At 41.4% G+C, this 13,206-nt stretch overlaps 1 protein-coding gene across 1 annotated transcript in view; it reads right to left on the reverse strand.

Moving 5' to 3' along the window:
- LOC146323411 (uncharacterized) overlaps positions 1–13,206 on the reverse strand; it is a 147,857-nt gene that overhangs the window by 58,127 nt on the left and 76,524 nt on the right. Inside the window, exons 9-11 of the mRNA XM_084722362.1 lie at positions 10,824–10,923; positions 8,838–8,896; positions 6,866–6,930 (exon numbers count right to left, since the gene is read on the reverse strand). Coding sequence (XP_084578488.1) covers positions 6,866–6,930; positions 8,838–8,896; positions 10,824–10,923 — 224 coding nt within the window. The remainder of the gene's footprint in view (positions 1–6,865; positions 6,931–8,837; positions 8,897–10,823; positions 10,924–13,206) is intronic.

The following is a 13,206-nucleotide window of genomic DNA, read 5'->3' on the forward strand; positions in this document are numbered from 1 at the left end:
GAGAGACCACTGCGTTACTGTTTTCACCCAGACCTGGCTGAATCAGAACATCACAGATGCTGGAGTACAGCTGGAGGGGCTAATGCTACACCAAGCAGACAGATCAGCTGAGCTAACTGGCAAGCAGAGAGGAGGTGGCCTGGCTGTTTACATCAACAGGTTGTGGTGTCAGGATTCTATCTCCATTTCCACTCGCTGCTCACAACATATAGAGCTACTGACTGTGAAGTGTCGACCCTTCTACCTGCTGCAGGAGCTGTCAGCTGTCTTCATAACAGCCGTCTACGTACCACCGAGTGCTAATGTGGAGGAAGCTATGTCGGAGCTCTACAACAACATCAGCGAAAAGCAGTAGTAACACCCAGATACTCTCTTCACAGCAGCTGGCAACTTCAACCAGGCAAGTCTCACATCTGTTCTGCCTAAATTCTACCAACATGTAAATGTTGCTACCAGAGGAAACAACACTTTGGACTTGGCTTATACAAACATTAAAAACTCTTACAAAGTGGAGCTTCTCCCCCATATTGGTAACTCAGACCACATATCTGTCAGACTCATACCAGCACACAGACTAGGGGTGGTTAATCTGTCTGATTTCCCGATCCAGTTCAATTACGATTATTGAGGTCCCGATTCGATTACCAACTGATTTTTCGATTATTAATGATTCTCGACTAGCGATTATTGATTTTCCATTTGACAACAGTAACCCAAAATAGTTTAAAAAGTTATTGCACCATTAAAAAAAAACAGTCAGTTGCTGAATTACTTTACTCTTTTATTGAGTAACAACTCAAAGCACTTCCTGTGTAGTGCAAAAAAGAAAAAAAGTGGTGGGATTAGGGTTAAATTATTTTAAAAATGCACTTGACTTTGATCTTTGTCTGTCTGTAATTATCACCATAGTTATGTAATGTAATAATAATGATAATAGTAATGATAATGGTAATAATATTAAAAACTTCAAACTTATACAGTGCTGTACTATGTATATACTATACATATATTAGATCATTATACACTGTACAGTATAATACACAACTACGCTCTGTAGTCTGGCTCAATGTCCCGCCTACAGCAGCACATCTGATTGGTTAGAAGTCATGATCAATTAATCAATCAGCAGACACACTGTGTCACAGACGGAGTGAGACAGAGCTGCTCTGGTGAGCAGAGAGGAGCTGTGTAGAAGTTAAAACAGCTGATATCACCAAAGTTTCAATAAACATCACAGTTTTATGATCTGTTTCTTTGGTGATAGCAGAGTTACATCAGTGAAAAAAGTTATGGTCTGGATTTCACTCAAGGCAATGTGACGGCTTTTAAATCAGTCGCTCTTCACAGAGATGCGCTGCACACAGCAGCATCTGTCCTGTCTTTTCACTGCAACTCTGCATGGAGATTTCGGGTATTATAACGTATACAAAAGTAACAGTGACAGTAAAACTATGATGCTCACATGTGGTCCGCGGATCACATGCATGCCAAACCGTAGAAGGCGATTCATTGCAGCCCTAGTTGGTTGCTCGTCCATTTTACACACCTGCTCGTATGGCTCATTCGCTCCGGCCGCTGCACACACTTGCGAATTGGAACTGGGCACGCTTGCATGACGTTCAACTTCCGTTGACCGCGAGATAACATTTTTGCAAAATAAAATAATGCAAAAAATAATTGATTTTTGAAAATTTAATAATCGATTCATACTCGTCCATAACATAATCGCGATTAATTAATAATCTATTTTTTTCACCACCCCTAATACAGACCCAGAGTGAAGCGGGACAAGCCAGTGGTCAGTGAGGTCAGAATGTGGCCACAGGACGCAACAGCAGCACTACAGGACTGTTTTGACACCACACACTGGGACATCTTCAGAGAGGCAGCAACACATGATGGGAAGACAGATTTATAGGAATACACAGATTAGCTACATCAATAAGTTTACTGAGGATGTAACAGAGGTCAGAACCATCAAGAGGCGAGCTAATCAGAAGCCATGGCTGACGGGGGAAATGTGCTCATTGCTCAAAGCACAAGACGAGGCATTCAGAGCTGGAGACTCTGCAGCATATGCACTTGCAAGAATTAATTTGGCCCGGGGAATTAAAGGGGCAAAAAGGCAGTATGCACAAACACTGAACAGCCAATTCACTGGAGCTAAGGACTCACGTTGCTTGTGGCAGGGATTTCATTCCATCACTGACTATATTTTGGACGCCTGGTCATGCAGCACATTAAAACCTGCCTCTCTGCTGACCTGGACCCACTGCTTACAGAAGAAATAGATCCACAGAAGACTCCATTTCCACCATGCTCCACCTCACGCTGTCTCATCTTGAGAAGAACACCTACGTCAGGCTCCTGTTCTTAGACTTCAGCAGTGCCTTCAACACCATCATCCCACAGCAGCTGGTGGAAAAGCTGCAGCTGCTAAAAGTGGACAACAGCATCTGCAACTGGGTCTACAACTTTTTGTCAGCAGACAGTCAGGGTGGGCAGCCGCACATCAAAGACCATCACAGTGAGCACAAGCTCTCCGCATGGCTGCATCCTGAGCCCTTTGCTCTTCAGCCTGCTCACCTTTGACTGCACTGCCAGATTCTGCAACAACTACATCCTGAAGTTCGCAGATGACACAACAGTGATGGGCCTCATTAAGGACAGCAGCGAGTCTGCATACAGGGAGGAAGTGAAACAGCTGAGTTCACGGTGTAGTTCCCACAACCTCTTCCTCAATGTGGACAAGACCAGTGAGGTTGTTATTGATTTCAGGAGGGCTGGCAAACAGGATCATGAACCACTATTCGTCAATGGTACTGCTGTGAAGAAGGTCAGCAGTGTGAAGTATTTGGGGGTTCACATTGATGAGGACCTCACTTCAACCACTAACACCTCGGCAGTCCTCAAAAAAGCTCAACAGCAGCTCCACTCACTCCGCAGACTCAGGAAAACAGGCCTCCCCACCACACACCTCACCACCTTCTACAGGGGCACCGTTGAAAGCATCCTGACCTATGGCTTCACCACCTGGTTTGGGTGCTGCAATGTGAGGGACAAAAAGCAACTTAACAGACTGGGCCCAGTTTCCCAGAGCCTTCATAGCGCTACGTGCGTCGTAAGTTGTATTTTAAGGTCTCCCCTAAGGTTGTCCCAACTCTGGGAAACAGCCCGTAACCTTAAGGGAGACCTTAAGACCTTAAGCGCTACGAAGGCTCTCGGAAACGGGGCCCTGCTCAAGACAGCCAGCAAATCACTGGTGCCCCACTCCCCTGCCTGATGGAGCTATACCAGCAGCACTGCATCAGTAGAGCCACCTCCATCATCATGGACCAGCTCCACCCCTCCCACCACATCTTCTCCCTTTTGCCATCAGGGAGGAGATACAGCAGCATCAGCTGCAAGACTAGCAGGAAGCTGAATAACTTCTTTCCCCAGGCTATAAGACTTATTAACGGACTGTCCCCAAGACAAGAATGACTGCACTTGATAGATATTAAATTCTATATATCTGCTGTATTTGGACTTAAAAATTGCAGTGAATGCCCACCTGACAGTTATTTGTATTGTGTGGTTTTAGTAGGTTGGACAAGGCTTAGTATGGTGTCAGTCTTGCTTACACTGCTTCCTAACAGACAGTGAGCTGTTTCTCAGTACTGTGAGCAGTGTTGCAGCAGCTCGCTTGTTTAAGTTATTAAGTTACTTTCTCATAACTAACATAATGTCCTTAAGACAGGCTTATTTCTAGATAGCTGCGGGACAGTTTACTTGTAACTTTCAACAGCTCCCTGTTTTCCTTTAAAACCACGTTTGAGCATATTCCTATAGGGCACCTACAGGGTGCTGTGGATCACCTAAGATGTGCTGCTTCTCAGTGTCGTAAACTAGTCTCTCATCATGTGTGTTGACTGTTGACTGGAGGGGAAACAAACATCAAAGACATTAGTATCAATTTTGATGAAAGTAGATAAGTTGGAGGTGAAGAAGCGAAACCTTGCAAAAATAGAACCTGGGCACATGGTCTTTCACAGGCCACACATCGCTTAGCCTCTTTGCTGATGCATGCAGCACATACGGACATCTTGATTGCTAAAACAAACAATATGTGATTTGCTCATTTGGCTGGTGTTGATACGTTGGATATGCACTTAAAGTGTCAGAGGATTAGTACAGTGGTGGAACAGACATTATGTGATGATATGATCAAGTAATATAACTAAGAGAAGAAGGGAGGACAGGAATTAGCCAGAGAAACTGAGTTAGGAGACTACTGATGTGAGAGAGCTTCTGTCCATAATATCAGTGTAAGGAAGGGTTTTAAAGTAATGGTCTGATGATTTAATATTACACTTGCATTAAGTTGGGGGCTTTGACAGAGACAAAGACAGGTCAAAATCAAGCAAACAAGCAAAGGCTGAGATATCCTGGTTTTTATAGTCGTGCCTAGTTGGGCTCAAACTTCAAAAACAATAAATCATACACTTTCCATTATTCAACTACATAGCTTATTTTCTAAAGACCTTGCCAACCTGCTGGCAATGGCAAAATCTTTTTAAGAATAAGTAACGGACACGCTCCATTAAAACACTGTCCCCAAGCCCAAGCTGATACTCCTGGGTGGTGTCACTTGAGTAATTTTCTTTGACTTGACAGACAGTCTCCAGAGCTGCAGACTGAGTGGAACTCTCCATGATCAGTAAATTGACTCGAGTTGGACATGTAAAATTGGTGGAAGGCCATAAATTTTGTCTTTCTGTTTGTGGCTTATTTGTCTTGAAACAAGCTGTCGTTTCCACTGACTGACACAGACACGTGCCAAATATCTACAGAAAAGCTAAACGTTTCCTAATAATACTCTGACAGAGTTGGGTCTCATTCTTTTTTCTAGTGTGTGTGTGTGTGTGTGTGTGTGTGTGTGTGTGTGTGTGTGTGTGTGTGTGTGTGTGTATGTGTGTGTGTGTGTGTATGTGTGTGTAATGGACAGATGGTAGTGTCTCATGTGTATGATTTATTTTGCTGTCACTAGAAACACTAGATGCAGCCAGTTGACCTAATGTAAGTGAAGCCACTAAAGAAGATGTTAAGGATTGCAAGCCATATTTACGTATTTAGGTATTTGTCGAGGGCAGGTAATAGCAGGTTAAATGATCCCTCAGCATCTGTCTGAGGCTCTCCAGCTACAAAATAGGTTTCAAGAGATTGTGGATGGTCGGCGCACTCTGCTGCATCTGGACTCCTCTGCCACTGGTTGTTATGCCAGATGGCCTTCTTTCTCTCTCTACCATCCTGGCTGCCATTACTGCCTGCTGTCCTCGAGCCTCTGCTGAAGGTCTCAGAGGGTCCTGCCACGTGTCTGTCTCCCAGACGTTCCAGCACCATCTGACCACAATGCTCAATGTCAATCATGGTCTATCAAAGCTGAATTTTCTCAATTTCCACATCTGGCTTAAATGGTTATTGGAACCCAATCATACTCTCCAGGTATGACAGCCATCAGCCTTCATCCTAATCAGGTATTTCCACATCTGCCATCCACAGATAATAACAGCCTGCTGTTCATCATCTTTTAGAAGACTTGATGCTTATAGAATCATCCAGAAAATATTTTGACAAAAAAGAAATACCTGTTGCTGTTCCAAAATAATAACAAAATCTTTACCTTTCATGGATTTCATGCAATTTTAAATCTAATCATTACTGTTCTTAAAACAAAGTGACCCCCCTGAATTTCCAGTCTCCATACTCCCTGACCCCTCTGCCTTTGGAGAGGTTGTGGCAGTCATTCACAGAAATAGCCCTGTCCTGTGTCCTGTGGCACTCTCTCCTGGGAGACAATACACTAGATGTGGAGAAAAAGTCTGCCATGACACAGGAGTAGCTTCAGACTGGGACAGTTTGGGTTAGAGAAGCAGGCTTGGGACCAGAACAGAAGGTCACCAGTTCACTCCCCTGACTGGCAGGATAAATCTGGGCAGTGAAAGCAAAAGGCAGCACTTGCCCTGCCCTCATTATAACCATGGAGGTGCCCTTGAGCAGGGCACTTAACCCCAAATGCTGTGGTGTAGCTGCTCAGTGGCTAGCTGATCAGACTAGGGTTGTACTGGGCAGCTTCCAGGTGTGACTGTATGACTGCATGAATGTGATCAGGATGTTCCTACAAAAGAGAGCATCACTTTCAGTGAACCTAGCCTTAATAAATAAATGTTAAAAAAGTGAAAGAAAACCTGGTAAATTGTATTTTCTATAAAATAATGTTTTCTTTTTGTTTTGGCCAGATGGCTTGCCTAAAAATTTTTCGACGGTATGTTTCGTTTTTTTCATTTTGGACACTGTGGTTAGAGAAGGTTTTTTTTTTCTTGCAATGGCTGAAAGGATATGACTCTAAGGCAGTTATTCCCAAAGACTGGGTCGGGACACACAGGTGGGTCACAGGAGATTTGCTCTGGGTCCCAAAATAAATAAAAGACAGTGGAAAAAATTCTGCAAATTTAAGATTCATATCTGCAGTATACATTTTTATAGAGCATTTAAAATGTGTGTATTGTTTTACTGATGAGAGAAAAAAACAAGAGACTGTTAATTCTGCCTTCTTTTGTCTCAGTGAGGAAGTAGGCTAAATTGTCCTGTTGTTTTCCTAAAAAGAGGAAATAAAACAACGAGTCAAGATAATAGAGGGTGATGCAGAAAAGGCAATAAAAATCAAAAGTCATTTATACACAAGTGAACTCTTCCCAAACTTTATTGATAAGACTTGATGTGAAATGGGTCCCAATGTCATTTTTAAAAAGTGGGTTATGAGAAAAAGAGTTTGGGAAACACTGCTGTAAAGGAAAATGAAACAGTAGGAGAATAATGTGCTTACCAGAGGATGTTGAGCACAGTGCAGGTTGTCAGACCTCCAAGCACTGCTCTCCGAAACCACAGGATCTGAACATAAAGAATAGAAAGAAAATACAGTACATGGTGGCCAACACTGTATTGTATTGAGTTACAGCTGAGTTTTGTAAAATGATATCACAGTGTGATTCTATCATCATGATACAATGCCAGTGAAAGTAGATAACCATTAATACTGAATTATCAAACAGCTTTAGCAGTACAACTTCAATTTGCTACATACTTGACAGTATGCACTCCCAGACATTTGTGCACTTACACACTTCAACAATGCTGAAGAGCTCTTTCAGGCAAGTCAACTGCAGTTACACACTTGCTTGAAGCAACTACACTTGGTGGGTCTGACCTTGCCTTTGTGTGTTTTATGCAATATGTCCGTGTTTAATGCAAAAGATCCATCATCAATGACACTTTGGAGATAATGTGCTCAAAACATACAAATCATGTCAGAGAAGATAATACATTTTGTAGTGCCTTAGCCAAGTCAGATGTAGGTGGTTATTTAATTGAATCAGAGGATGTTATTCTGAAAAAGACACTTTGACAATTGCAGCAGCAGAAATGCAAGTTTGCAGTCAGAGACAGTGAGGCAAAAGGACACTTGCAAGTACCCACATACTGTATTTGATTTGAAGCACAGTGTGTTTCCATTCACCTGATCATATGAGCATTTTGAATTAAAAAAAAAAATTAATTAAAAAAACTTGAGTGGAAATTCTGAACAAGAAGTTCAAAAAAATGTATCACAATAATATTGTAAGGTTGAGTGAGGGGGAAAAGTTTGTATATAATTCAATACAAAAATTCAACAAAAGCACACCAGAGCTGAAGTGATGAGGGGCTGAGTTATTATAGTTTTGTATGTTTCATTACTTTTTATCTCATTTTTAATTTTTGTCTTCTACTCAGTTAAGTTTCCAGATTGGGTTTGCTCTTTTCATTTTGCTTTTTTATTGTTTAAAAATAACTAGTTTAAGTTTAGCTTTAATAGGTTTCGGTATAGGTTTTATTTTCTTTAAAAATATGGGGTGTGCTTGTCAGGTGTAAGATTTAAGAAGTTCAGAATAAATATTTCAATACTCTGAGAAGGCTGTTGACTCACTGTCATGTCAACATGGCCGACTCAAAACATATGCACCAAATATTCCTCATGCTTGTTGTGTTGACAAACTTGACTACTTTTACTTTTTAGTTTAGTTAACTAGAACTAAACAAACTAACTAACTAAATTTTTATTTAACTGAAACAACCATAAGGAGGACTGTAGCATTCCTCAAATTAATACATGAAACAAATTCTATTCTCCACCATGTTTTCCACAAGGTTTTTCATTGTTTGAGGTCTGATTGGTGATTTGTAATCATCTCATTTTGTTGATTTGTATTCTTCTTGACAGTATCTTGCTGAGCCCAATTCCTAATATTACCATTACAGTAGCAGATGGAGCCTGTCCAACAAAAACTAGACCATGAGCCTGGGAAAGAGCTGTGCCCTAACCAGCAGCACTTCTGACCTGACCAATAAAGACTGATCCCACCAGCAGGCAGGGTTAGTTGCCTGGCAGCAATAGCGAGACACAGCCAATGGAAACCAGCAGGGCTGACCAAATGGGATATTAAAAAGCATGTGGTACTTTAATTCAATACCAAGCACTGAATTCAAGGTATCATATCAGTGTCCATACTGATTTATTTTAAATAATACCTGTGTAGGTCATGTCTGCACAAAACTGGACCTGGCAATAACTGGACCTGCTAAGCCGACTTCCATACTGGCCAGCCTCACTGGTTTTAAAGATGGCTAAAAGAGATGACTTTCCTCCCAACATCTTACTGTCTATCTTTCTCAATGTATATTATAGAAGAATATCAGGAACTGAATTCAGAACAATGAGTGTACAGATAAGCTGGCAGTGCAAGACATAAAACTAGATTTACCTGTGTTTTGTTGTGTGAGATCTGTGAGAAGAGCAGAGGCATCACGTTTACAATCCCTCCTGTTGACACACAAACAGAACAGCAGGTCAATCTCACAAAAGTGTTTGCCATTTTTCTTTACTGCATGCAGACAAAACTTTATTTGAAAATGTGTTTGCATCCATTCATATGGCACATCTATCTGTGGGATTCTTTTACTGTTCCACATGTTTTTTCAGTCACTTTTTAACCAACACACCAGTGTGTCATCCAGAGCATGTGAGCGGAGCGGAGTGGGGGAGGACTGGATAGAGCACAGAGCGGCTTTTTTTTTTTAAAGGATTCAGTGTTGCCTTTTCTCCTGCTACGTCCTGCTCCAATCTCACTCAGGTGCTCTCACACCACGAGTCTGCCCAAGTGCCCATTAGACAGACACCCATACCATTTTAAACTGTCCTGTTGATGAACTGTCCAGACACTGTCTCTCTCCTCTTTATCTCCTCTGTGTGTGTTGGAGTTCACTTTACTGTCTGTCTAAAACATCCTCACTGATGTAAACTGAGTGAAGCTGATGTTAATTATCCTGCTTCCTTGATACAAAAACATGAATTTTGTGCATTTAGTTATTATATAGACTGAGCTGAAGTCCCTCAGAGGACAATATGTTATTAAAGAAATAAACTATTATCATAGGCACCATCTATGGGGGAGGGGAGCATTGGGTTTTATGTCCTCCCAGAGTTGAAGTTAGGGGTGCAAAACCCCCAATCTTGAGGCACAGCAGGAAAATATACAGTTGTAAAATAACCACAGACTAATAAATTGAATTGCCATTTGACAGGAAAGGAAAATAAAGTCACAGCCTGTGCTATGTATATTAGTGTGAAGATGTAATTTTCACATGCACTAGTGTGTGTTTTGTTGCTCTTCTGTGTTACCAGACAAGCACACCGAGAACTTTAAGTAATTAGTTAAAAATCACAAAATGCCATGAATTCAAAGACAGTACAGTACCACAGTACAGAGTCATATACTGATGCTTGTTTTGTACATTTCATGTGATGTGTCATAATAGGCATGAATTTATAGTAATTTTTTAAAATATATGTTCTCCGCCCCTGTGGATCATTGACTGTATGCTAAAGGTTACATGTCTTTAAAATGCAGTCAGTGATGTAAACTCAAGACCAACTCTCTCAAACTTTTTTGTTGTTGTCGTTTTATTTATTTATTCATATGTTTTTTTTCTTTTTTATTGTCAGTATGGAATTAGTCTATTCAACTTTTGTATAACTGTTCGCATGTTGCAGGGGAGGGCTAGGGATCTGGGTGTATGACGTTGGGAAAATGCTTGGTGATGTGGGGATTACCAGGCAGGTGTGACTACATATATTGCTTATATGACTTAATGTCTTTCTTACCTGTTCTGTCTTCATTTAACATCCTTAATAAAAGATTATAAGGAAAAACTGAGATGTGTCAGCCAAGACAGACCAACAAGTCTTAGGGCAGATCTGAATCATACTTCTACCTCCATAGAGAACATGTTGGTTGCGATCTTTCCACAGCTCAACAATATCAGGGATAGCAGCTCTCCTCCCTGACTAACACACCCAGAGCCAAGCCCTGCTTTCCCCTCCTGAGTTGTCTCATAGTTTGCTACAATTTGAAAATCTTTGTCTTGGATCAGATGGCTTCGTTGGTCATCGATGAACTACAACATGAGCTACTGTACCTTTGTATTTTCTAATGGAGCAGTATATTTTGGCCACTTTGCTGTGAACTTGCTACAAGTTAGTTTTCAAAATCTAGTTGGCAACTCTAAATACAAGTGGTTGGAGAATATCATCCATCATGTGCCTTTAGTGTTCTTGGCCCAGGAAGAAGCAAGGACAGTAGAAGAGGGAGTGTGGACTGGAGAAATGAAAGGGATTCAGAGGGGCAAAAAGGTGAAAAGATGTAGACACAAAGAAAAAATGTGCAAAATTGTACAAAGTTCATTCTTACCCAGAGCCACTGTGCCCATTAGGAAAGGTTTCCCCATCTGACTGAAGTCACTGCTGCTCTGAAGGCCGACCTCTGACCCCAATGCAAATGTCACAGCCACCTGAGACACACAAACACAGTTTTTTTTTTTATCCATACAGGCAATAGATATTCTATCAAAGTCAAGCTCAAGATGAAGGTAGATAAACAGGGTATTTTTCATGTAGGCAGCACAGGACGGTAAAACCAAATACATATTTGTTTTGTTTTTTTAATGTAAAACAAACAGTGAATGAGAATGTTACATGATTTATCATTAAGCACTGTGATGGATGTAGGTATAAAAGTATTTTTTGTTGTTGGCTAATTTCTTGCACTTGATTAATTTTAACCTTTCTGTCCTTTGAAATGTTATTCTGTGATGTTTAATTTTCACTTTTTGAACAACTACAAAAGATTTGAGGAATTCTGTTGATAGTTTCTGTCCTGGTCTATTAAAAAGTTAGTATTGTGAGGTAGAATAATCACACTGGAAGCTTTGCTGAAACCACTACCATCATGAAGTCAAAAACCTGTACAACATTTAGGTAGATAAGTGAGCGCAGGCTCTGTGGGTGGCCAGAAAGAGAGTGAGAGTTTTAGTGCAACAAAAACACACTGTGGTCTGTTTGCTAATGGAAAGGGAGAGATAGAAGTGTCAGAGGAAAGGATGAGAGAGGAGTGGAGCGAACAAACTAAATAAAAGTGAGATGGAAGGTATGTGAACAATCCAGAGAGCAATGACAGGGAGGAGAGTCGAAGAGGAAACAAGACACAAAATTGAACAAAAATGATGAAGAGCAATTAGAAAAGTGGAAAGGAGTGTTGAATGTTGAAGACAACAGGATGATTGGTTCTAATAACTAATAACTAAAAGTCTTGTATGCCAATGAATGCTTTTAAAAAGGACTGAACCATCTGAGAGGACTCTTTAAAATCTTTGAGAAATTGTGGCAGGTTTCATTAGGGCATTAGGACGAGGAATGAACCGTATTTTACTTAACTACTCATTCACTCACTCACTCACACACACACACAAACAAACACACATACACACACCATAAACCTGACTCCATTATCCTCTTCCAAATGATTTGACCGCCCTGCAATATCCCCCTGCTGTCATGGGAGTGAGCAGCATTAAAGGTTCAATGACAACTTTATTAGAGGTGAGGGTCTGGAGTCTTCACCAATTATAAAGCCTGAATAAATGTCACGCTAATTATTTCCAGAAAGCCGTGAAATTGTAGTCGATTCTCCGTGAATAATCTACCTTCGAACACAATTCCACACCTCGGTGCATGAGATTCATTTAAAAAGAGTGTGTATGTGTGTTTGTGTGTGTGTATGTGTTCAACTGTGTTCGTTCACATTTCTATGTGTGGTTGATATAATGGCCAAAGCTTCATTCAGGCCTATTTCACAATGGCTGAATAGAGCTCTTATCAAGGTGTATCAACTTCATTTGGGCTTCGATGTTTTTTTAGTTGGCTGCAGGTTTTTGTATGAAGCAATCAGTCAGATGTCAGGCTGAAAGGAGCTGCTGGAGCAGCACATTGATTTGGATGAAATCATAGAGAGGAGAGGAGAGGAGAGGAGAGGAGAGGAGAGGAGAGGAGAGGAGAGGAGAGGCTTGGTTTTCAAAATCCCTTTATTGAACCATTGCAATGCCTAATGTACAACAATAACAACCACCATTAAAACCAGAAAAAGAAAAATCTTCAATCAGAAATTTAGAATCAACTCCTCATCCTCCCCCACAGAGCACAGAACCCTCCCAACAGTCCATGTTTGACAAAAAGCAAACATATTGTCTGTCATCCTATAATAGGCATGTTCCACTCTTAGTCTGGCCTTTAACAGGCCCTCCAGAACCGGCACCGGCTCCACACTGCCGACATTCTGAACGTGGTTCCTACGTGTCAGCCAGATGGCCAACTTAGCAGAACCAGAGAGAAAATTTATCATGGATTGAACACTCTTCTTCCTGGCACAGTATTTCGGACCAAAGATGAATAAACCAAAAGAAAAAGCTTCACCAAACCCCTGGAACAACCTTCTTAATAGTTCAAAAAGTGCTGACAGCCGAGGACACTGTACAAACAAATGTGCCAAAGTTTCAGTCTGACCACAGAAAAGACACTCCTCCCCTACCCCCGGATCCATGTGCGCTCTGTGTCAGTTTGTAGCTATTGCACCATGTACAACCCTCCACTGGAGGTCTGCTGTCCGCTTTTCAACGGGCAGCTTGTACAGGGACCGCCAGCTGCCTTTCGGCGAAACGTCTGTGCCAAAAAACTCAGTCCACCTCGACTCCTTCAACCCTGCCAAAGATTGCAGGTTCAGAACTTTGACGCAGACGTGG

The sequence above is a fragment of the Lutjanus erythropterus genome, chromosome 7, assembly GCF_056507025.1.
Source record: "Lutjanus erythropterus isolate fLutEry1 chromosome 7, fLutEry1.hap2, whole genome shotgun sequence".
Taxonomy (NCBI): domain Eukaryota; kingdom Metazoa; phylum Chordata; class Actinopteri; order Lutjaniformes; family Lutjanidae; genus Lutjanus; species Lutjanus erythropterus.